Here is a 26,124-nt window from a genome sequence, read left to right as displayed (position 1 = left end):
AGACAGGAAATGCGAGAAAAAAAAAAGCTTTGATACTCTGGCAGAGTGTGATGGATGATACGCAGGCATTTTAAAAATTACTTAGAAATTTCACACGTGCAATACCGATTAATTCAAATAATGTCAATTCAAATTAAACTGTCTAAATTGACAATTTAGATGTAAAATTTTTGCTTATTTGATTATCCGTCCATCAAATTGGTGGACATTTATTGGACGGTTAAAATGTAAAATATCTAATGGGTAACGAATCAATGGTTAGAATCTTTCAAACAATCTGATTTTGGAACTGTAGCTTAGTTGACGGTTTGTTACACAATTTAGTCGGTTTGATTTGAGTTCATATATGCTACGTATCCAATTTCTGTGCCGGCATATCAAGAGTCATACGCTGCCTGTGTATCATGTAAATCCGAATTGAGGAAAGAGCAGACATGCAGAGAAAGCGAACAGAGAAAGTGATGCACACGTGCCTGACACGTGTGGGAGACCGGTGCGTCACCTAGTGCACCTAGCTACTGGCCAACTGCTTATCTGTGCCTACGTGTCATGTTCGTATGACATCTAACCCGTCCAAAAGTTTGGACCCACAATATGTAAACAATGCTAAACCGTCGATCTGATACAGAGTATGTGTGGCCCACCTGATAAGTGGATCGGACTAATTTTTGTCATAGGTGATAATCATGGTGGGACCAAATTCTTGGAGGAGTTGGATGTCACACATACGATGGCATGTTGCAAAAACTCATGCTAGTTGGACAATAGTTTCTCGGTCCAACTCCTTGTATGTAGAAAATTAGGGAGAAATTGACCACTGTGCATGCCACCTTTTACCCAGCGTCTTTTCTAAGCCCTCCCAAATTTACTCTACCAGTCTAAACCTTTCACGTACGGACGGGTTAATTGAGAACGAAAATACCACTGCTTTTCAAAGCTATTTCCTGAAAAGAAGGGGTATTTCGTCCTCAATTAGTATGTCTGTACATGAGAGGTTTAGACTACGAACGTAAGTTTGTGATGATTCAGAAAAGACGCTTGGTAAAAGGTTGCATTTACAGTGGTCAATTTCTCAAAATTAGGGAATTTATATTATACGTCGGACGCATGTTTGCATGGTATGCACTGGCTTGTCAACTCTGAGAAGTGGTGACCACGATTTGTTAATCCAGACCGTTGGAGTCTACCGTGATGGATCATGCCTCTACGATTGTCTTTGGAAGATCCAGCGACCAATATTAGGACCTTCTTCAGTTGAATCTTAACCGTTGTTTTATCTCTCTTCTTACACGTCTATATGTAGACCACAGATGGGAAGGTACCATTGACCTTTCCACGAGATTTTTGAGACGTCATCTACTGTGGGAGACAACAGATCTCCGTGGAGGTGTATGATTCACCAGACAGCCTGACTGGTCCACTCATCTAGTGGGCCACTCGCGTAGGTTGAATATGAACCATTAGTTCTATCTAACCGTCCACTTGCCACGTATGATTGTAGCCTAAGTCCCCAAATAAAGATTGAGTTTTCTCAGTTTATGGATGAGTATGTTCTCGGTCGGACCCTCTAACGACTGGCACGGATCTCGCCCACATATCCAAGGTACACCTCGGCTGTACGTTTGTAAGAGTGCAGCCATGGTCCAGTGATCTGGACCGTTGGTATGATGGAAAAACATAGTGGATGGGCTATTTCCCAAAAGTTTTAACCGTAGGATGTATTAGCTTTAGATTGGTCGCCTTCAAATGGAAGGTTGCGAAGAGAATCGTGGAATAATATTCCGGGAAGATGGTTTAGTAGACAAGGTTTTCAGGTCTGGTAGGCGTTCTTGGAATGGCCCTTCAACATTAGGGCCCATCATATCAACGGTATGGATCGCACCTGGGGCCCACGGGTGAGAATGAAAGCTCAAGGAGTGCATTACTCGGGCAAAGGATCAGATGATTCCTTAGTCCTTACAGGTGTAAAGTGAATCCTCGCCTTTCGGCTCTGCAACAGCAACGTGGCGAAGTTGTCACACGTCAGAGGTCAGATCCAACCATCCATGAAGACCATCGGTTCACTGATAGCGAATCTGGGTTCGTTGCACTTTTCCCTCACGGGTGGACAGCTACGTGTAGCGATCGAGACTGTTGATCCGGTGGGCCATTCTTTGCGTAGAATGTAGGACAAAATGGATGCAATTGGACGGCTCTGATGATCTAGTTCCTGTAGACTTTCGAGGTTGAATGTTAACCACCTGTCTCTGACTGTTGTGTTTTACCACAGTCAATCCACGTGGTGGCCCATCAGAACAACGGTCCAGATCACCAATCGTATTTTCCATGGTGTAACACGAGGTGGGCTACACGTTTCCAAGAAACGGACAATTAAAGAAGCCGACAGATTGGACATGTGTGACCCATATGACGATTGATCTGGTCCTATGTGCTGGGAAAGGAATTTTCTGGCAGGGCTGGCCTGATGAGATTTGTCCGGCAGTGTGATTCGAAGATCGTACCGTCCATATCGTGTCCACGAAATCCGGCCAGTGATCCAAATTCAACAATTAAATCAAAGGGTTGAGATCATCAGATCAGTCTGGTTCGTGGGTCGTGATCCATTCCATAATCGGCTCCTTGATTCTGATGGGTCTGCGAGGTTAATCAGCCTGGGGGCTGCTCGGCTTCTTTCGGGTCCTCGATGTCTCCCACGCTGCTTACGTCAAGCTGGTGTATTCGGGACATTTATCATACGCCTCGGTTATGATATACGCCGTTTTCGTACGCTCGCTGCTTCCTCCATGGCCCCTACTCAAGTTTTAGGGATGGATAGACCGGACGTGGACCAACTTTACCGCCGAGCTGACCTTTAACTTGGCTGGTTAGGCCTACAACTGTGCGGCCTTAACCTCTATCTTATTAAGGTGCGACTACATTACCTTCAGCTTGACCTTTGCCTGGACTTCTCCTTTTTGGGCCTCTTCCATCTGAATCATCAGAGCTGTTTGCTCCTTTGTAGATTTATCCAAGGCAAGTTGAAACTTGTCAGCCTCTACAGTCTTGACTTAAAGCTTTGCCACTACTTCCACGGAGTCCTCCTCAACAGGTATCATTGCTTGGCGAGTTGATAAAATAACAGGGGCGAACTGAAGAGAAAAATGAAGACATACATTAAATAGGGTCAGATTATGAAAGCAAGTATAATATAAGAAAAGAAATCTAACATATAAAAAGTTGCGGCCACCTCACTTAGAAAGGTGACCAGATAAATCCTTATCAAGGCCATAATGTCGACTTCAAGAACGCGTCAAGCCACCTAAGGAGTGAGAATCTGCATATAGTACCCATGTGGAAAAGGACCCTCCTAAGCTTCGCTCGCCTACCGACTAGACGAACTACTCTCCTGAACCTAGGTCGCGGGGGGGGTTGAGACCCAGTGGTAGGAGCGACCTCCTAAGCTGGGGAGGGTTCCAAATCCACCGCCTTCGGAGCTACAGGAAGATTTATGATGGTAGGAGCGCCCTGAGCACCCCATTCGACAGTAGCTGAGCTCGACTGCTCTACACAAGCTGACCAGTACCCGATTTCAGTCGTCCTCCCACAGCCATGGAAGAACTCATCCTCTTGGCGGAAGGTATGACCACCCTCCTCTTCACGATTGATTTTTTCTGAGCCATCTTGGCTTCAGAAAGGATGCGAGCCATTTTGCAAGGGTGAGGGAGGTCAGTCATTCCTATACGATGACAAATGTTGATCAAAAACAAAAAACCAAAAAGGCTACATGAGTTTAAAATAAGTCATCTAATATATTTACCTCCCAATATGGATGGAGCGAGGTTGGATTGGTGAAGCAGTTCTGGAGTGATCAACTGCTTCTAAGTTCTCTTAGAAGCCTCCACCAACCTCGCATAGTCAATTTGACAACACTCTGACTCTGATATCAGAGTAGCCTTCTTGGGCAGAAATGCAAAAGAATACTTCTACCATTAGCAAGCAAAAGAGCAGAATGAAAAGTTACGAGGTCTACAGTTCGGATATATTTGATCTGGGTTGGCAAACCAGGTGGGGACCCAAGGTCTTTGACTAGCCACAGTAGTTGTCGGGGCTTCCCAACCTCCAAATGCCCAAAACCACGTCCTTCCAATTTTTGTTGAAGGACAGGTTATGTATAATAAGGGCCTGACCCTTGCTCAGCCAGGTCGAGAAGTGATACCAACCCGTATGCTTAGGGTTGGTTTTCGATTAGTAAAGGTGGAGGAACTCGTTGACGGTCCGCTTGGCATTCCTGAGCCGAAACCACAATATAAAGGCTCCCATTAGAGCCCTCCAAGCATTTAGGATTATTTGGCTAAAGGCCAACCTTAAGCGAGATGTGACCTACCTTGCAATGCAGTTAATGGGGAATCCGAGGCCACATTACAAGGCGACCAGATATACGGCCACTTCACCCTCATGAGGGTCTCTTGGAATCTCGTCAAGTCCAGGAGCTTAGAGAACCATAGAATTAGGAATGTAGTACTCTGACCTGATCTGAACCAAGCCAAACTCTTTGAGCCTCAATATGAATAGGCTTATCTTTGCGAGCTACTCTGTGGAAGATTGAGTTGTTGCTCTCTCCGCCAAGGCGGGTCTGACCTCAGCATTTACAGGCTGCTCCACGGAGGATTGGTCCATTACCCTCTCTATCAGGGTAGACATGGGCTCGTTGTCACGCTGTAGCGAAATCGGAGATGGTGGATCAAAGGGGGGGCCCTAGCCAAGAATCCCAACTTTTTGGTCCTGAATCACCGTGGAAAGTTATAGGTTCATCCCATTCGTCCGACATATTTGACATTTCTGACCGGAAGGTGGCCGGGAAATAGAAGCATAAAAGGATAAATGAAAAAAGAAGGAAAAACAAGAAGATTTGAAGAAACGGAGCTCGTCAGAGAAAAGATTTTTGACTTACTGGAAATCGCCAAGTCCGGGAAGTTTAGGAGAGGCGACCGAAGCAAATGGCCAGAACTGCTAGGGTTTCCCCCCTTTTATAAGGAACCTCGGCCGCAAGCAATTAATGCTTGCATTTAATATCGCAACCAAGGAGACACCACCTTGAGCAAATTTTACCACATGGTGACTTTCTTATTGGATGAACGACCCGACTTTCAAAGCGGCGCCACGTGTCCGCGCCCCATGAGTTAGAAACCGAAAAGACACCTCACCAGTGCACGCCACCTCGAGTGCATCATCATTATCATTGCAGATCCCCCTTGATCTTCGCACCGACCTTCTCTCTCCGCGATAATGATGAGTTAGCTCGATATTTCATGCGTAAAAATATCACGAATCCGACCATATTACATCGACTTACTTCCTGAGCTTAAGCAGTAAGCTTGGAAGCAGGGGGCTACTGTTATGGGTAAAAATGAGTTGACTAGAGAGATGAGGTTGGCTCGGATATCTGTGCACATCATTTGGTCGGTTGGTGTCGATCTTGACCAAGGAGCTCCTCAACGGCCGGATAGTAGTAGTGATCCACTGCAGAGAGATTTGCTTGCCCGATGGCCATGTTCACCAAGAGAAGGAAGTACCTTCGCCTCCTTCAAGAAAGGATAAAGCCAAGCCCTTCCACAGTCCCATCCATTTCTGTGCTCCTACTGAGATCCTCTGAGGGCCATCCGAGTCCTGATCCCGCACAAGGCCAAACGTGGGGTTGTGCGGCTTGGCTTACAAGGGAGTCTTTACACACGTGCGATAAGATGAATATGGTGGTCATCCTTGGTGCCTTTAAGACACCATTAAGGTCTCAAAGGAATGCAATCTGGCTTTGCTGCTCGGACAGTTGGCCATGACCCAAGAGTTTGACAGGAGGCCGAAGATATATTGAAAGAAGAACCGACCATATCCTACTGAGCATCCAGTTCGGGAAGGTAGTTGTTAGAACAGCTATAAGTTTAAATCCCGAGGTCGGCTTAGATGGTCAACCTTAGCTACCAACCTCACATGTTTTTAGATCTCGACCATTTGGACTTATCATCACCGATGATTTCAGGAACTGGTTAGGAAATGCCCGCTAAACGCATGCTTATGATTTAGGAAGCATTTCTATCTATTTAACTGACTTTTGGCTTATAAATAAAGGATCAATCTACAGTGAAACGAATGCACCAGTTATCCCATAACTGACTAGACCCGGATTCCTTAAGAATTCTACTTAGGCAACGGAGGGTCCCCTGCCATAGCCATGGTCTCCTTTGTCATTTTCTGTGTCCCAAGTACTCACAGGTCCCGTTAGGGTTAACCGAATTTATGCATTAACAGTTCCAAACTCCACTCAGTTTGGTCCCAGACCCAAATAATGGGTCCATTTTTCTGGGCCTTATGCATTAATTATTGCGCTTTGAAAATTACGTCCAGGACCAGAAATGGCAGTTCAGGATCTAACAGCCCAAATAGGGCCAACCGCGCTGGGTCTGGGGCGATCGGGCTACCGGGGCCCACTTGTCTGGGCCTCCCTGTGGTCATTTGAGTGAAGATGGCTGGACCTCATCTTGCTTAAGGCTATTTTAGTAATTTTACAGTTCGCATAGGGGCAAACCTGTCCGACCTCCAAAATAAGATCCATTATCTCCTCTTCCCGCAGCATTATCAAGAAAAACTTGGAGGGAAAAGTCGAAACGCTCTCTCATGGCGCTCCGTCACTGCCGTCCGTTCAAACTCGGGGGAGCAATGGTGGGCCATCGATTGCGACCGTCCATCTCCAGAAGTTTCCAATCTCATCAACTCCGGATTTCATGCTCGCATATTCCTCACCCTCAGGTCCGTTCAACTTTCACACCCCACGCTTTTCCTCGTTCCTTCTTGCAGTCATCACGTGCGGGGTATCTCACGTGTCTCGTCATGTGGCCCAGTTTAGCAGGCCATACACGTGCGTAATGATAGTTCCTACGGGCGTAGGCGCTTCCATCGGTGGATATGCAGGCGACTCTCTTCCCGTGGCTCGAACCCTCGCCTCTCTCGTGGATTGCCTCATTTCTCACCCCAATGTACGTATCTCTCTCTCTCTCTTTCATCGAAATGACCGAAATCGCCTTGCTTATTGTGCTTATACCATCTTTTGACTTACGTCTTTTGTCTAAATAGTCACATAGTTAAAAGGGCATTTTGGTCAAGAGGAATAGTTTCGTTGCCGCGGAATAGAAAAACTTTCGTACTCTGGCAGTGCGATGGACGATACGCAGGCACTTAGAAATTATTTTAAATTGTATGATTAATTCATTTTGAACCGTCCAAATTGTGTGCTTGAGTTTAGATTTACAGTGAACCAAAATTACTCTCATCTAAATATTAGATTGGTGGCATTCATTAGATACCTATCATTTTTAGACATCATGAACGGTTCAGATCGTGTACGTGTCTCACATGATGGGTATCCTTTCTCCTCCTAAAATGTAGGTGCTGAACGCAGCAATGCTTTATTGGCCAATGCCGAATGCTCTGTACGTCGAAGGTTATGCACTTGATCGGTTCGCAGAAGGGTCTTGGGCCCTCCAGCCCGTACACCAAAACAAGGTAAGCTTCTTTGTCCATTGCAGGCCTAACGGATGGACGGTCCTGATGCATGGATCATGCATCCGCGTTAGGTAGTGTTGTGTGATCATGACGCAAGGATGGACGTGATGAGTTAGATCACCGTCTTCCTCAATCGGATAACTATTCTGAATCTACGTAGCTTCTCTGGACTCTTCCAAAATAATAAAATAGAAATAAATTGTCAGAAAATAGATGATAAAAATGAATTTACAACCTAAATGATACCAAACTAGGAAAAAGTTTCGGAATCAAACTCCAACTCAAAATTACTACAATTTGTGACTTATTATAAATAGTAAACTTACTATTTATAGATGGTCATGATTCATACTAAACTTCATGGTTTTGGGCAAAAAATAGTAAGTGTTATGGGGAAATCTGAACAAGGATGATGAGGGTCGGCTTGAGCTACCCAAATTAGTTAATAAGGCCTCGGAATGAGAACACCGCGTAAAGTATGAGCCGACCCCTGAGTTAAGACTGTAGGCTAGCTGAGACGAGCTCTCCACTAATGGATCACGACTCCGAACTACAACCCTGATTGGTCGATCCGAACCCTCATCCTCATCTGAAGAAGGATGGCTGAGCCAAGCTCCGGTCCTCATCCTCAGCTTCATTTAGCGAACTCCGACCCCAGTGATCTGATAACAAACTCCGACTACAAGTACTTGGTCACGGGCTTAAACAAAGACGAGGCCGAGCTCAGATCATATTACTCCGAGTACTGAGTTTGGGCACTATCCTAAATGCGGAAGTGACCGAAGATCTCGCCCGAGGATACGCGCCCTTAAGACACGATACGCCGCACGACCCTAAGATTATGAATAATATCTCTATGATTACAGTATCTGCATGATTGAATAAATTGTGTCGAAATTGACGGATGCGATCCTCTCTACCTACAGGTATAAATACCAGGGGACCTCATTGCTATAGGTACGCAATATCTTGCACCCTTTCTTTACATCACACGACTTAGACCCAGATTCCCAAGCTTGACTTAGGCATTGGAGAGTCCCCCGGCTGAGCCAGGGTCTCCTTTACTTACCCCTTTATGCAGGACCAGGGTTCGTTTGAGGTTCGCAGCATTGAGTGGAGGGTGGTCAAGATTTTGACCTCAACATTTTTGGGCGCCGTCTGTGGGAAATGCAAGCAAAAAGCTAGGAAGTTTTATTAGATATGACGAGAGGAAAGAAAAATGTGACAGCGGTGGAGCTTGAACCTAGTAGACAACATCAGTCTTCTTCGCTGCTGCATACCGAATCGGCTCCAATAAGTCCATCCCAACAGACTCGGAGTCGAGGAGGAAAGTATAAGGCCCTACAAAATGAAGTCCAGATGCTAAAGGACGAAATCAGCTGAATGAAGGTGCGACAAAACCAACAGCCACTTCTTAATATGGTGGAAGCCACCCCGGCGCCCGAGGAACGACCGCAGTAAGTTAGTTCCCGGGCCAGAGGGTCACATACATAGTCCGCATGAGCTCCCAACCTTACGCACAATGCAGTGTCCCAAAATCGGTCCGCCTGAGTCCCGGAACCTGCTCGGGATGCAGAGCCGTCCTATGTGTCCATCACTTTGGCTCTGGCCCCCATCGACCTCCGCCATCGGCTGGAGAGGAGAAGACATGGCGGAGCACCCGCAGTGACGGAGGGCCCCCAAGGGACAGTAGCAGAGATTCAGAATCCTTGGGAAGCTCAACTTAAGGAACTCTACGACCAGTTTAAGACGTTTCAGAAGAATCAGTAGTCTGCGTCCGTCCCAACTGCAGTCCAGGTGATGATGGAAGAGACCGAGCCTCCTTTCACCTTAGAAATCATGGATGAGGTGATGCTGCCGAGGTTCAGGATGCCTCCCGTCATCCAATTCACTAGGTTTAGAGACCTGTCGGAGCATGTAGAGTCCTACCATTTGTGGATGCAGATCCAGTCGGCCATGGATGCAATGATGTGTAGAGCTTTCTCGATAACCCTCTCCGGATTTGCTCGAAGTTGGTATCGACAACTTAAACAAAAGTTGATTGGCTCCTTCGCAGAGCTTAGCAGATTATTCCTTACCCAGTTCATCTCTGGTAAGAAGAGTTAGAAGCCGACTACCCATCTGTTTACCCTCAAGCAGGGGAACAAGGAGTCACTAAAGGACTTCATTGCCCGCTTTAACGAGGAAGCGTTGTTAGTGGAAGACTACGATGACAAAATGACACTCTCGGCCATGTTCGGCGGGCTCAGAGAGGGGAAGTTCACCTTCTCGATCGGGAAGAATCCATTGACTACCTTGGCCGAGCTAATCAGCAGGGCTTAGAAATATACCAATGTCAAGGAGTTCTCTAACTTCCGCAGGAACATTCAAGTGGCTGAGCAATCGTCCAAGGAGAAGCGACCGAGGAACGAAGAGCCTCAGTCATCTAGCAAGAGGCCTGACGATCGAGCCACTCGTGAGCGCCGACCAAGCAGGAAACCTGAGAGCAAGTTCCGCTCCTACACACCCCTCAACACATCTCCTGATCAGATCCTGTTAGACATCAAGGATCAGAGACTCCCCGCACTGGGCAGTTTCCATGAAGACCGACGCAAAACAACGAGATAAGCGCAAGTACTGCTGTTTTCATTGTGACCACGGTCACAATATAAACGACTGCATGGATCTCAAGGATGAGATCGAGACTCTCATCTGTAGAGGTCATCTACGACGATACGCCAAGGAAGAGAAGTCAGCCTGGAAAGAAGAGCGGCCAAGCAAAACTATGGAAGAACCTGCCGAGATCCGAATCATCTATGGCTGTTCATCTGGTGGAGGTGACTCGAATAGGGCTCGCAAAGCTTACTCTCAGAGCTTAGACCCCGAACATTACGTCCACTTGGCTGAAAGGCCGAGGAAAGAACTTCGAGTGAGCCCCTGTAGTCTGACCTTTACAGAGGATGACGCACGAGGAATTTAGCCTTCGCACGACGATGCCCTCGTGGTGGCTATGATTATAGCTAACCAAAAAGTTTATCGCATCTTGGTCGACACCGGGAGCTCAGCTGACGTCATCTACTCTGAGGCGTTCGAAAGGATGGGTATTGACAGGTCATGCCTCTGACCTGTGAAGACTCCCATACACGGCTTTGCCGGGGATAAGGTGATCTCCGAGGGGGTCATCTCTCTCCCTGTAATAGCAGGGTAAGGACAACATCAAGTCACACTCCTGGTGGACTTTCTTGTTGTGAATGTGTCGTCGGTGCACAACGTAATTCTGGGCCGACCTTCCCTTATTGCGGTGCCGACGGTCGTGTCCACTTATCACCTTATGATGAAGTTTCCCGCCGAGAGAGGGGTCGGATATCTCCGAGGGGATCAGCGTGAAGCTCGGAGGTGTTATGCGATAGCTGTGATAAAGGGTTAGGTGAAGCATACCCTCACTGTTAATGTCCTCGACCCCAGAGCTCCTGCAGAAGACTCCTCCACCGAGGACTTGGTGACCGTCGCACTCGAGCAAGCCGACCCGAGTAGAACGGTTCTGCTCGGATCGTCGCTGAATTTCGATCATCGGTCTCAGATGTTGGCTTTCTTACAGCAGCATAAAGATGTCTTCGCATGGTCGCATGAAGATATGCCGAGGATTTTCCCTGATGTTATGGTCCATAGGCTGAATGTGGATCCGGATCACAGGCCAGTGAAATAGAAGAGAAGAACGTTCGACTCCGAGAGGTACTCGGCCATAGTAGATGAAGTGTCGAAGCTTCTCAGCATCGGATTCATTGAGGATGTACATTATCCAGATTGAATCGCTAACGTGGTCCTCACGAAGAAAGCTAACGGGAAGTGGCGGGTCTGTGTAGACTATTCGGATATGAACAAGGCTTACCCCAAAGGCAGCTTCCCTTTGCCTCGGATTGATCAGTTGAGGGACAGCACAGCTGGGCATGAACAACTCTCATTCTTGGACGCCTGCTCTGGGTATAATCAGATCACCATGCATCCTCCAGACAGGCAGAAGACGACCTTTGTCAGGGATAAGGGTTTCTATTGTTACTGGGTCATGCCCTTTGGCCTGAAGAACGTTGGAGCGACATATCAGAGGTTAGTAAACCAGATGTTTGCTAAGCAGATTGGTCGGACCATGGAAGTTTATGTCGACGACATGCTGGTGAAGAGCGTCAGGGCGTCTAACCACATCGCGGACCTCGAAGAGACCTTCTCAATCCTCCGAGAGTATCATATGAAGCTGAATCCCGCCAAGTGCGCCTTCGGAGTTGGCCCAGACAGGTTCCTTGGTTTTCAAGTTAGCCAGAGGGGCATCGAGGTGAATCCTGAGAAGATTAAGGCGCCACTCGACACGAGCTCGCCTCAGACTACTAAGGAAATCCAATGCCTCACTGGTTGGGTAGCAGCTCTCAGTCAATTTATATCCTGAACCACCAATAAGTGCCTCCCCTTCTTCCAGTAATTGAAGGGTCACAAGAAGGCCGAGTGGACTCCGGAGTGTGAGCAAGCCTTCCAGCAGTTAAAGCAAAGCCTGGGTTCACCTCCCCTGTTATCTAAGCCGGAAGTGGATGAACCCCAATTTCTATATATGGCGGTCTCTGCCTCGGCCGTCAGTTTCGCACTCGTTAGGGAAGTGGGGGGCAAGCAGCACCCCGTCTATTATGTAAGCCAGACAGTGGTATCTGTCGAGACCAGATACTCGAGTATGGAGAAGCTAGCACTCGGCTTAGTCTTCTCAGCACGGAGGCTGCGTCCGTACTTCTAGACACATACCGTTGTCGTCCTAATTGACTCCCCCCCTCAGGCAAGTCCTCCAAAAGCTTGAGGTCTCCGGTCGGCTGACTAAATGGGCGATAGAGCTCAGGGAGTTTGACATCCAATATCGTCCGAAGACCTCAATTAAGGGTCAGGCTGTGGCCGACTTCAAAACAGAGTTCACCACTTCGGACATAGAAATGGTGGACGTGAGCACGGAGGAAGTCCCCGCGACTTTGCCAGCTCCCCCGCTTGTCCAGGACGCGGCATCAGACGGGGAGAGTAGATGGATCCTTTATGTGGACGACTCGTCCAACTCCAAGCATGTGGGGGCAGGGATCGTCTTGGTGGCACCCAATTCAACCTCCATTCAGTATGCGATCAGGCTCGGCTTTAAAGCCTCCAATAATGAGGCAGAATACGAGGCCTTGTTGGCCGGACTCCGACTGACAGCCAGTTTGGCGGTCCAATCTCTCGAGGTGCGGTGTGATTCCCAACTTGTCGTAAACCATATCTCCACCGAGTATGAAGCCAAGGAGGCAAGGATGGTGTCTTACTTGGCCGAGGTCAGGAAGCTGATAGAAAGGTTTTGGAGCTGCGTCATCACTCAAATTCTGAGGATAGAGAACACTTGGGCTGACGCCCTTGCAAGGTTAGTCTCGGCCGCTGAAGGAAAGATCCCCCGGATCATCCCTGTGGAATTTCTAGATAGTCCGAGCATCGACCGGACTGATTAAGAGATGGTCAATTCGGTGGATACCACTCCGAGTTGGATGGACCCAATCTACAACTACCTCACGGCTGGTGAGGTTCCCCAAGACAAACTAGAGACTCGACGCTTGAAGGTCAGAGCTGCACGATACATAGTTTTGGATGGAGTCTTATACAAGAAGGGGCATTCACAGCCCAACCTCAGGTGCCTCCGACCCGATGAAGCAGACTACGTGATTCGAGAGATCCACGAGGGAATCTGTGGAAATCACTCCGATGGCCGTACTTTAGCTTTGAAAATACTCCGACAAGGGTACTTTTGGCCGACAATTCGAGAAGACTCCAAAAACTATGTCCAGAGATGTGATAAGTGCCAGAGGTTTGCCGCTGTGCCGAGGCAGCTTGCGGAAGAGATGACCCCTATGAGCGGACCATGACTGTTTGCTCAGTGGGGGATCGACATCATCGGACCTCTGCTCACAGGGAAAGGACAGGTTAAGTTCGTTATCGTAGCGGTCGACTATTTCACTAAGTGGGCCGAGGCTGAACCGGTGGCAAAGATCACATAATAGAAGGTGATTGACTTCTTCTGGAAGAATATTATCTGTCGATTCAGAATCCCTCGCACCATCGTCTCTGACAACAGGAAATAGTTTGATAACGACAGATTTCGAGGCATGTGCAGGGGGCTCGGTATCTCAAATGCATACTCCTCGCCTTGGCACCCGCAGTCCAATGGACAGGTCGAAGCTGTAAATAAGGTCATCAAGCACCATCTGAAGACTAAGTTAGAAAAAGCGAAAGGCAACTGGGCAGAGGAGCTCCCATTCGTCCTTTGGGCCTACAGGACTACAATTCAGTCGTCTACTGGAGAGACCCCATTTTCGCTATCCTACGGCTTGGAGGCGATCGTCCTAGTCGAGATCGGCCTCCCGACAGCCCGAGTTAGAAGCTACCAGGAGGATCAGAACGCCGAGCAGATCGCGGCAAACCTCGACCTGCTCGAAGAAGCCAGAGAAGTCGCCAGACTCCGAGTCGCCACTCGGCATCAGCAAGTGGTGCGGTTCTACAATTCTAGGGTCAAAACGAGGCGATTCCGGCCAAGGGACCTAGTCCTTCGCCGTGTCTTTTAGAATACGGCAGAGCCGGGGGCTGGGACACTCGGACCAAATTGGGAAAGGCCTTATCGCGTGGTTAGATCAACCAAGTCAGGCTCCTACCATTTGGAAGACCTTGAAGGACGTTAACTCCCTCACCCTTGGAACGCTGAACACTTAAAGATCTACTATCCCTGAAGAAAAAGCCACTAGCCGTTTAAGGCCCTCAATAAATACAAAGCTCGGATCTACTAAGCCTTTTAAGGCTCTTAATAAAAGTTTTGTTCTACATGGTCTACTTGTGCGGTCTATCTACAAATGAAAAGAATTGCCTCTCATATGCAGAGGTGAGCTCAACGGACCGATCCCTTAAAGAAGGGGTCGGATCTTTAATCCACGAAAATCTACAAGGGTCCTCTCATGTGTAAAGAAAAAATCCGTAGGTGAACCGATCCCTTAGAGGGGTCGGCTCATCGTATGTTAAAAGGTCTATAAAACGACCATCGCACGCTATTCATGGATAGTTGACCCCTCAAGGGGTCGGCTCTCAAAACATCAACAACTCATCATACAATAATCAACACACAAGATTGTACCCCTGACAAAGGGATAAAAGATCATTACTCAAAAAGTTATCATAAAAAAATTATCCATCCCATGTAAAAAAAAAAAAAAAAGAAGGAAAAAATATAATATCTCACTCCCTCCGAGTAGAGGGACCAGCCACCGAGCTGGGGGGTTGAGCATCGGGGGCGGCTTTAACGACAGGAGGGGCACTCTTAGGCTCATCAGCCACGGCCGGTTCAGCGTCCTCAACCTCGTCCCCAGCAAGAGCGTCGAGGTTGACGGTCGGATGAAGCTTTTTGACCTTAGTGAGGCAGGCGTCGAAGTCGGTGTTATAGCCGAAGAGATATAACTTGTCCAGTTCTCTTGCTCTTTCTGCCGACTCCTTATTTGTCGCCACGGCTGCGGCAACTTGCGAGGCTGCCCGACTCTCGAGTTCTCCTCGCAGCCTCTCTAGATCCGTAGCAGCCACGGCCTCTAGAACGATCCGCTGCTGAGCTAATCCCTCAGCAGCCTCGTGCTTCACCCTTGCGAGGTCTTTCTCCAGCCGTGAGGCATCACCTTTGGCATTCTCAAGAGAGACCTTTAGACACCTAACAGTCTCCCGTAGGCGCCTGACTTCGGGGTCGGCAACGTCCAAGCGAGCTTGGAGTTGGTTGAACTCGCCCTGGAGCGCTAGCTCCCTCGCTCGACTCTCCTCAGCAGCCCTTCTCAGCTCCTCCCGCTCCACAGTCGAGGCTTCTAGAAGTTTCTCGAGTTCGACTCTCCGTGCCTCATGCTCGGCCTTCTGCGCCTCGAGCTCAGCCTTCTGTGCCTCGAGCTGATCCATCTTCTTCACTTCTATCATCATCGACAGCGATTGATAATAGATCGCTGTGTAATTGTTCATGAACTTGAGGTGGCTTCGGGAGAGTGTGTCGGCTATTTTCGACTCTGGCACATGTTTGGTTGCCCAAGGGTTCAGCAAAGTCATGTGATAACCGGGAGGCAGAGTCTCTGGAACAGGCTCGGAACTTCCCCCAACCCCGCTAGCCATAGAAGCTTGGGCAGTCACCTCGGGCGTGGTGGCGTATCCGACAAGGGTGTCGGTTCGGCCGGCTAAGAGTTCAGCCTCAGCAGCAGTGTGGTGGGCTACGGATCATGCGGGGGCAGCGTTAGTACCAGGAGTCTCCCCGACTACCTCTCTCCTTACTCTGGGAGGACCAGCAACTGCTGAAGGCGGAACCTCGGGGGTTTAATCCTCTGGAGACGGTGTCGAGATGGTGATGGGCTCGACTCCGATAGGGGCCTCGGGGGCTCATGGTTCAGGAGCAGGGGTCGGAACAATGGCGGGAACGACATCGGTTGGGACTGCAGTAGGCACAGCTTCAGCTGGGGCCATGGCGGCCACGGCCTTAGCCGAGAAAGTCATGGCTGCAGCCGGAAAAGGTTTAGCCCCTGGAGCAGAGGAGGTCATGACTGCAGCCGGAATAGGCTCAACCTGGGAAGTCTTCCTCTTCTTCGGCGTCACCTTCGTCCTCGTCTCGGATGAGAGGACTACGTCCATCGGAGGGCGCGGCACGAACGGCCTCCGCCTGCCTCTATTCCTGTCCAAAGAAGAAGTCGGCTAAAGTAAAATCTATTGAACGTCATAAAACAACCTTTGAGGACCTTTACCCCGCTTACCCAAAGCAAAGAGAGTGGGCTGGAGTATGCAGAAACCGGACGACACCAGGTTCTCTCTGTTAATGAGTTCGAACCAGACGCGTTGGTTCTTAGCGAGTAATCTGGCTCGAGCGACCTACTGCTTTTGGAGAGGAGAAAGCTCTAGGGCCCCTTTCGGCTGAGCTGCAAGAAGAGATAACTCGAGTTAGAATACGGAAGGACGAATCAAGTATATAGTACAAAGAAAAGGAGTACTCGACCTGGGTTGGCAAACTTTGTGGGGACCCGAACCCGCAGTCCGCCCAACTCGGAGGCAGGGGCCTCCCATTCCCCCGAGGCCCAGAACCACTTCCCTTTCCAGTCATTGTTGGAAGAAGGGAGTTAGGTTACCAGGCCCGGGATGCATGGAGGCCTAGCCGAGAAGTAGTATCAGGCCTTATCCGACCTATCGAATTTGGCCATGTACAAAAATAGGAACTCGTCTGGCGTCAGCCTCTGACTCCTCGCCCGATGCCAGAGAAGAAAGGTAGAGACGAGGATCCTCCAGGAGTTCGGAACCTGCCTCGGCGCCACTCCTAGCCGTGTGGTCAACTCGCGCACGAATGGATGGATGGGGAATTGGAGCTCGCACTGAAGGGCACATATGAAGATAACAATCTCCCCCTCGGCAGGAGAGCCCGCTTGGTCCGTGGGGCAGGGGCTCGGATGTGCACCGAGTCGGGAATTTGATAGTCTTCGCGGAGTTGGGCCATCGGGGACTCGACCAGGATTGAGCCCCCATGGACTAACGGTTTCGACTTGCCTCCCGAGGGGCCTACCTTTGACCGCCCCGCGGGATCTCTGAGGGCCCTCTTCGGCCTCTTGCCACGGCCTTTGGCTCTCTGTCTCGCGGATCCCTGGGGCGAGGTGCCAAGTGGTATGACCTCAAAAGGACCTTCGGAGTCTCCTGGCCCTGAGGCGGTGGTCTCTGGTTCGAAGTCAGAATTAGTTCCTCGGACCTCTTCTACTTCATCAGAGTTGCTCAACATTGTAAGGAAAAGACTTTAAGTGATGGAAGACTCACAGCGTTGCAGTCGATTTCCTCCGGCAGAGATTTTCCCAACTCCGGCGGCTTCCTCCGAGCAGAATCCCTTTTCCGATAGTCAGAAACCCTTTATCCAGTGATGAAAATCAGTTTTCCGGTAGAGGGCGATTCGAAAGAAAAGAGCAAAAGAAATGGGAAGCGAGAGACTGAGAAGTGTGAGAGTGAGAACGGGAAGGGGTTTATATAACCCCCTCATTACTCAATGTAACCATTGCAAATAGCCGTTCCCGAAGCCGAGGGGGCTCGGCACTAGCAGCAGGGGACACGTGGAAGGAAGCTATACGTCCGAACCTGCGCTCCCGTGCCCGAGTCATCTCAGCATTAAATGCTATTCATGGCGCAGGCGGCCTCTCGCCTCCCTACGGGCACCTGACATCATTTCCTTCGTTCAGCCGATTGCGAATCGTAATCGTCGCCACGTGTTCTTCACCCAGAGGCTGCAGTTCGAAGATTTGCAACTGCCGTACAACACGTGGGATCCGAAGCACAATTGTCACATTGATCGCATCCCGGCTATCCCAATCGTCATCATAAGCAGAGGCGTGGAGACGTCATTCCGTTTCCCCAGGCATTTACTTTCTAAGTTTGGACTCGGACCAAGAGAGTAGAGGGCTTCTGTTATGGGGAAATCTGAATAAGGATAATCGGGGTCGGCCTGAGCTACCCAAATCAGTTAATAAGACCTTAGAATGAGAACACTGCGTCAAGTATGAGCCGACCCCTGAGTTACGACTGTAGGCTAGTTGAGACGAGCTCTCCACTAATGGATCATGACTCCGAACTACAGCCCTAATTGGCCGATCCGAACCCTCATTCTCATTCGAAGAAGGATGGCTAAGCCAAGCTCCGGTCCTTGTCCTCAACTTCATTTAGCGAACTCCAACCCCGGTGATCTGATGACGAACTCCGACTACAAGTACTCGGTCACGGGCATAAACAAAGACGAGGCTGAGCTTAGATCATATCACTCCGAGTACTGAGTCTAGGCACTATCCTAAACGCGGACGTGACCGAAGATCTCGCCTGAGGATACGCGCCCTTAAGACACGACACGCCGCACGACCCTAAGAGCACGAATAATATCTCTATGATTACAATATCTGCATGATTGAATAAATCGCGCCGAAATTGACGGACGCGATCCTCTCTACCTACAAGTATAAATACCAGGGGACCCCATTGCTACAGGTATGCAATATCTTGCACCCTCTCTCTACATCACACGACTTAGATCCAGATTCACAAGCCTGACTTAGGCATCAGAGGGTCCCTCGGTTGAGCCAGGGTCTCCTTTGCTTACCCCTTTGTGCAGGACCAGGGTTCGTTTGAGGTTCGCAGCATTGAGCGGAGGGTGGTCCAGATTTTGACCTCAATATTAAGTGTCTTAATTGGCCTACCCATGTTCTTCTCCTAAATTTTCTAAGTCATTTTAATATTGAACATAACTCCTAAAGCTCAAAGGATGAAGAGTTATAATTGAACTAAAACTTATTGTAAATAGTAAAAATGAAATTAAAAAGGATTTTCGACTGTCAAATCTTGCATGAGCAACCAATCTGGCTAAAGTAGCTTCTCCTACCAACCTGACGGCCCTGATTACTTCCGCCTCCGATCGGGCCTTCTTTGGTCCATCTTGGACATGAAAGTGTCCACGACCCGCTCTACATCAGATCAACTCACGAAGAGTTGTGAGTTGATCATAGTCTCGGGAATGATCGGGTGTCCAACACCAATGGTGAATTTCTGCTATGGCTGAATTTTATCCAATAAACCGCATGTGCGTTTGGCTGCACCAAATATAATAAATTTCATGATATTTTTATGATTAATAATTCCAATTGGGTGCAACCAAAGCACCCAAACAAGATGAACAATTTTGATCCCCAAGTATGTGGAATGCAGAACCAGATCAACGGCCAGGATCGCTGATCCATGGGCCCACATGCATGTTACACTATACCTCAACAAATTATAATGCATCCTTATCTACAAGTCACTGAGATCATGGGGCCTAACCAAATTGAAAATCAATTAGATTGTGGGGTCCAGTTGTCTTATTGGAGAGGGAAGATGATGGGGTCCACTCCTAGCTGTAGTGGGGCCTATTCTTGGGTTGTAATTATCTTCGTAGTTGTGTTTGTTACAGTGGGCCTGTGATCTGAAAACAGGTGGGCCTCGTTCTTGATGCTGGAATCGAAGAGGAACTTCGGACTAGACATTTGCAGGTTGCTGATGCCACAAGAGCTTCCCTTGGCTTGCCTGTCGTAGAGTATATTGTCACAGACACTCCTTTAGAGGTATCAATTCACCACATACAACCTAGGGACAGCTGGACAATCCCATTGATCAATCCAGACTGTTCATTAGGTCCATCACATGTTTCATTGCCTGCCATGCAAAAATCACACCTGCCTTCATCTTTAAAGCCATTCATTTTCCAGCCAATGGATGGGATGTGGCCCATGAAATCTTTCTGGACCTAATGGACTGCCAGGATAAAAACCTTGGGTTGGCCTGATTCCCGGATGTAACTACGAGCACCATAAGCTACAGTGCTTTTCTTACTTTTTTGTCCGCTTGTATGAAATTTGAGACTTAAGACAGCCTACTACATCACACGAGCCGAACCGAGTCGAGCTTGGCCCAGCCTAGCTCAGCCTGCAGGCTACCTCATCTCTAACTTAACTTGGCTTGGTCTTTGAGCCTGACTGGCCAGCTCAGCTCGGCTCGGCTCAGTCAACAGCTCGGGCCAGTTCAAACTGAACTTGAGCTTGATCTTTCGAGCTGAATTCGAGTTCAAACCTACAGCTGAGTTCGAATTTAGGTTTTAGTTTTTTTAATATATATAATATATAAATATATACAAAATATTTATATTAAGTGAATCCAATCTGAGTTGAATCAATTCGAACCGAGTTAAGTTCTGAGCCGTGTTAAGTCAAGTTCAGTCTAGCTCAGAATTGGTTCGAAAATTTTTTGAGTTAAAAAAATTAGCTTTACTCGGCTCGAACCCAATTTCAAGTTGAGTTGAGTCGAGCTTTTCCGAGTCGAGTCTCGCTAACTCGGTTCATGTACAGCTCTAACTACACTTTCCCACATGTGGTGTCCTGGCACATGGGTGTGAGATCTAAGTCATCCATCAGTTGGGTCTGACCATTTAGAAGGTGCAAACCAAAATTCAGGTTGGTGGACTATTAGATGGCTTAGAAAAACTCAGAAAGTGTATTTTGGCCATCAATTTCTTTATTAATTCTGGACCACCTGATGAATGGGTTGAGACTTACGCACAGCAGGGCACGTCTGATGGATGGTTTGGATCTCTCACTCAGATGTGACATTGGTACTTGTTTGGCATGTAAAGAGCTGCCATATACACGCCTGAGGAATTAGTGAGAACAAGGCGAAAAAGGACAGGTAGTCCATGAGACCACCCTAAATTATCATATGCAGGGCAGCAACAATGCTTTATGTGGCCGAAAATTTAGCATTTTCTACAGGTTGAGAAGTGGGTTGATCCAAAATGTGGACAATCGACCGGGCGGATTAGGCATCCTGATTCACTATTAAGAGCAGTCCACTCTCTCATCCATCGATCTCAAGTAAACGCCGTTGCAGTTGTGGGCCACTTTCCAGATGATGATATTGAAGAAATTGAAGATTATAGACTTGGGAAGGTATAATGTATTTATTTGGTAGTGCATAATAGCTAGTGACATAAGCTAGGGATGGCAATACATTGGTCAGGGCTTGAGCTCTTAAACTTGGCCCAAGGACCCATTGGCATGGTCCAATCATCAAGTTGGTCATGGTTATACAAAAGGAAGGAATGATTTAAAGATACTTGAAATTGATCCATCTGATCATCAGTGAAAGTCAGTGGGCCATGCCAAATACTATTTTAGGTCCTACTATTATAATCCTATAATTTTTTGGCCTGCAGGGAATAGATTTGTTAGCAGGAGTGGAAGCAATCATAAGCCACTTAGTAGTGAAGGAGTTCCAGATCCCTTGTGCTCATGCACCTGCATTGGCACCTCTTCCTCTAAGCTCATCCTTATGCCCAAGATCTGCTGCTGAAGAGGTCTGTAAGTCTTTCATTTTGCTTAGGTTACCATGGTCATGTTCGGATGTTTGGATTCACTATCCAATTGAATTGGAATACGAAAATAACCAAATAGTGATTACTTTCCTTAGCATTCATATTGATAGACTAGGCTCCAAACTTTGATTTTGTCACTTCCAAGTTAGACCTGAAATGTGTGTAACTGCAGTTTGAGGACTAGTTATCTCTCCATTGTACTATCACAATCCAGTTCAGTAGTGCAGCCAACTGCAATGTAGCCAAGCTAAGCATCTACAAGCCAATTTAGTTGTGTTTGGATGTGCCAAATTCAGAGTGGGTGGATTGATTTTCCTTCCAAATCAATATCCAAAACACTTCGGGTCTCACTTGAAGTGTTTCACTTATTGAGTTTGGCAGATAAGTTGGGAAAAAAAAGGCATCCCACATACTGCAATTCCATTGCAGGGGCTGCCTCGGATGCAGTGGAGTGGAATACTACCAAAATATCCAGCCTACTTGCAGTTTGACGTTCATCCAAACGCATCCATTATTTCATTCCAAAGGCAGTAGAGCCAAAAAAACCAATTGTATGTATGCGTACATCTGACACTTGCTATATCTAAAGTATAATAATATTTGTTTGTGTAAGACAAAGCATAATCAACAGAAAGATAAATTGGATTCTCTGATTTTCATTGCTGATACGCCCGTCTAGGATCTCTCTTTTGTATGCATGTCCAAGACATCAATTTCTTCATATTAGCTACATAGGTCATTTTGGAGAAATGCAGTTCTTGTTCGGTGAGGTTTCATGTTTGGATGCTCAGTTGGACTTAAATTGTGATAATCCATTTCAGTTAACAGGAAATGACCAAAATGGAGGTTGGCCCATTTTAGTTCATGACAATGATCAACCTCTACTTGCAATTCCATGCTTTTCAAGTCAAATTCCGATTTGGGGGATGGCTATTTCATTATTTCATTACCCACATATACCATTTCTGCTTTATTTAATTGAAGTATTGCAATTCAATTCGATCAAGCATCTAAGCACTGCCTAAAAACATTACTTGTGTTTTTTTTCTTTCAATCTTTCATGAATTTTGAATTCTGTGTAACAGATAGGATACACATTCTTGCCATGTGTGCTTGCTGGACTGAGCTGCGCACCCCAGTACAAAGTGAGGAAGTTTGGATCGTCGGATCATGGCTGCATATTGGCAAGCGATGTTGACAGTGTAATTCTTCCTATTGATGCTTGCGGAGGGGACGGCACTCTTGCTTTTGCAAGAAGTTCTAATAAGGTAAAACACGTTTTAGTCCAGTTTGTATTTTTTGGTATCAAATCATTCATTTAAAAAAGAGAAAAAAATTCAAGATTCTAAATCTTGGTTCCAAAGTGTGACTTGCCTCTTGTACCAGCATACTTATGATTTGATCGACTCAGTCCGTTGTCCAGTGAAAACCGACTGGACTTGGTTTCATTGAAACCTTGAAGGAGTCGAGATAACAGCTTGGCTCATTCAGTTTTTTGCACACCTAACTCTTTGAAGTTTAACGTCTGTCTCAATAAATGTGTAGCTTGCTGAGGTGCTGGAATCTGTACGGTGGGGTCCATGGTTCAGTGATCCCCACTGTTGATATGGTGGGCACCACCATTGATGGTATTATACAAAAGCTCCCAGATTGAAGATCGTAAACCCTGAATTCAGTGACCTAGAACTAGATTATTAAGAGAATATGCCGGTGTTTCACATTCGCTGAAAAGTAGGCCAAAGATTCCCAAGGCAACCCCATCTAAGTTTGGGTACTCTTTATCAGCAATCTGGATCACTGATTCATGGACCCCACTTGTACAGAATCCTGCACAGCTGAGCAAGTAGTTCAGATCATGCTTTGTAAATAGGATGAATTTGGTATAAGAAAAATAACAATGTGATTCATGTCCAGCCTCTGATAATTGCTGTTGAGGAGAACGAAACTGTGCTTGAAGATACTCCTGATAAGCTCGGAATTGAAGCGGTATGCATTCCATCATTCCCCTATCTGTTTCTTTCCAATGGTAGGATGTTTTTGGGGAGGAGAGACTTGAGGAAGTGATTCACGCCACACATGTACCAGCCCATTCATAGGTGGGGGCCGTCGCAAATATGCATTGAGCAAAAAAAAAGAAAAAAAGGCTGGTCCACATATCAGGTGGGTATACTCATGAAATAAATGGATGGTTAGGAAAAAGACGACCAACGGTCTGTTATGTTCAACATAAACGCTCGAGCCCCAACTGTTGTGTGGACCTTGTTGATGGATGGCCCTCACCAAATGCCCATGGATTACTCGTGTTTATATAGTACAGATATTTTGGATTCTATAATGTGTTTTACTCACATAAGCATTTGGGTGTTGAGAACAATGCAAAATGTCATTTGCAGGTTAAGGTCTTGAATTACTGGGAAGCTTTGGGTGTGATTGCAGCTCACAAAGCAGGGATTGACCCAAAATCTCTTAGAAGAAATGGAATCAGTAACATCAAATGCTCTTCCGCCGGCGTTCCATCCTCTAATAGTTCTGTAGCTTCCACTCTCAATCCATTACTTGATCCAAGATAACTGATTTTTTTCCTACAAACGAAATTCAGGCTGTTGGTCAGGTGGGCCATGCCTTGCATACACCAGTCTGATCATCAAGTGACTTTGGTCATCAGGTGGGCCAAGAAAAAAACAGAACAACGGTCCACATTCGGTGCTGCGCACCTGATGACTAAGGGCCATGGCACATACTAAGTGGGGCCAACCTGATTAAAGGCCCATGTTGGTATATGGCAAGAGAGGGTTCGAGCTTCCATATTTCTTCACAAGCATGTTGTATTGCTTGGATTGGCGTCGTCATCCAATCTACTTCTCATGGACTATCAGTGCAAGGTACTCGCAGCTGGTTTTTCGAAGACTTAAGCATAATCAAACAGCCGAAATGTCAAGATTTCTTGGATTTTGCTGAAATCATTATCATTTGAGAAGTCGTTTCCTTCTTGTCACTGCATTTCTTTCCATTTGTATTTGGGTGTGTTTGGATGCTCAATCAAACTGAATTACAATTCATTAAGTTCACTGCCTAGGTGGGGTTGGCACCATTTTAATTCATAAGGACCACCCACCCCTCATTACAGATCTGTGCATTTCAAGTTAGACTTGAAACAATGGTAATTCTGGGGGGAGGGTCATCCATCTATATGAATAGAATGGGGGCGGGTCCCACATTGATCGTTTAGTCTTTGTTGAATCTGAGTTTTTTGCAATTCAATTTAGATGCCACATCCAAACACAGCACACTGCTAAAGCAGAATATGAGCTGTTGATTGGGTGGAATGGTAAATGAGAAAGTATGTGATCCTCCAGTAAATATGCATAGTATACTCGATCCTTGAGTTGGGAAAGTGGGCCCCATGGATTGGTCATCCTGACCGTTCATCTGATAGGCCATGCCTTCAAAATATCGGAGATTGTAAAGTTGCATATGTTCAGTCATTGGTTTTCTGTTTTGTTATTTCTGTTGAATGTGAACGGTTGCTGTGTTCTTTCTTAACTCTTCTTTTGTGAACCAATGGTATTGGGAGGATTTTTCTTTTTGTTTTTTTACGTACCCAATTGACGGTGGGCCTCATTAGGACAACAGTCTAGATGTGGGGCCCTCTCCCTACTATTCCAATCTCTTCCATTTAAAAGGAGGCCACATCATAATTATCAAACAGGCAATAACACCTTTGAAATTAATGAACGGCTTTTATGGTCTGACTTAATGTATGGTTGTGACCCCATCTAATAAGTGGAAAGGCCCAATTTTTGTCGTATATCTTTATGGTGTGGCCCTGCATTTTGGACGGCTCGGATGTTCTATGCAAATGACATGTTGAGTGGTAGAAGAAACAGTGACATGTGAAACATTTTTCCAAGTACCAACCAGTCCATATGGTAGAAACTGACCATCTGGATGGTCTAATTGGTCACCCCGACTTTCCTCAGTTTTTGCTTGGGGAATCATGATACTTCTGCGATACACATGGCTAGGCCAGTACACGAGCCAAGCTAGCTGGAAAAGCTTGCTCGACTTTACTCTACCTGGCTTGGCTTGACCTGGATTAAACGATGAATCGAAGGACGTGACGTTTCATATGATCCGTCTTATCTTGAAACGAGCCAAGGTCGTATACAATGGTACTTGATTTGGCTTGACTCGAATATATATATATATATATATATATTGCTTCCTTGATTTGCGTTTCTCTTTGCTATGGCCCACTAGAATTTTAGATAAGGGTGAAATTTTGTACCTTGGTGTTTCATGAGAATCCACATCACATGGACCGTTGAAATTAGACGGCCATGACACGTGTGCAAAGGCCCATACGTAAGTGCACAGGTGAGCATGACTATATATAATAATAATAAAAAAATTTAAAGACTTAAAATCCTACCTTACTTGTCTTTCCATTTCTTTTCTTTCGTTACCCAACCTGCCGCGCTTATTTGACAGTCAATCAATCTCTCTCTCTCTCTCTCTCATCACTCAGGCCACTCGCCGGAGATAAGTCAACTTCCAATGGTAAGCTTGAGGGTGATCTTGAGGAGAGCACGGATGAGTAAAGCCAAGCTTGGCCCACCTTAACTCGATATACAGTCTTATACATGGTC

At 46.9% G+C, this 26,124-nt stretch overlaps 1 protein-coding gene across 2 annotated transcripts; it reads left to right on the top strand.

Annotated features, from left to right (window-relative positions):
• The first annotated feature begins 6,595 nt into the window (after positions 1-6,595).
• On the top strand, positions 6,596-24,543 carry LOC131237674 (uncharacterized). Of its 2 annotated transcripts, XM_058235573.1 has the most exons (9): positions 6,597-6,780; positions 6,873-7,007; positions 7,417-7,533; positions 19,545-19,673; positions 20,874-21,050; positions 21,317-21,457; positions 22,561-22,743; positions 23,390-23,461; positions 23,869-24,543. In XM_058235573.1, exons 1-9 carry the CDS (start codon positions 6,649-6,651, stop codon positions 24,043-24,045), a joined length of 1,263 nt encoding a protein of 420 aa, XP_058091556.1. In that variant the 5' UTR covers positions 6,597-6,648; the 3' UTR covers positions 24,046-24,543. The 2 variants fall into 2 exon arrangements, with proteins under 2 accessions (XP_058091557.1, XP_058091556.1); XM_058235574.1 differs by lacking the exon at positions 19,545-19,673 and having other exon boundaries at positions 6,596-6,780.
• Positions 24,544-26,124: the final 1,581 nt, after the last annotated feature.

This window comes from Magnolia sinica, chromosome 2 (genome assembly GCF_029962835.1).
Source record: "Magnolia sinica isolate HGM2019 chromosome 2, MsV1, whole genome shotgun sequence".
In the NCBI taxonomy this organism is placed as follows: domain Eukaryota; kingdom Viridiplantae; phylum Streptophyta; class Magnoliopsida; order Magnoliales; family Magnoliaceae; genus Magnolia; species Magnolia sinica.
The sequence above is the reverse complement of the archived record's forward strand: the minus strand, read 5'-3'. Positions and strand labels throughout refer to the sequence as shown.

What these genes read in the sequence shown, in the direction of transcription:
- LOC131237674 (XM_058235573.1), top strand. Translation starts at nt 6,649, where the DNA reads ATGGCGCTCCGTCACTGCCGTCCGTTCAAACTCGGGGGAGCAATGGTG. An exon ending in AGCCCGTACACCAAAACAAG is followed by an intron (nt 7,534 to 19,544) that starts GTAAGCTTCTTT and finishes ATCTGAAAACAG; the next exon opens with GTGGGCCTCGTTCTTGATGC. An exon ending in TTGCAAGAAGTTCTAATAAG is followed by an intron (nt 22,744 to 23,389) that starts GTAAAACACGTT and finishes ATTCATGTCCAG; the next exon opens with CCTCTGATAATTGCTGTTGA.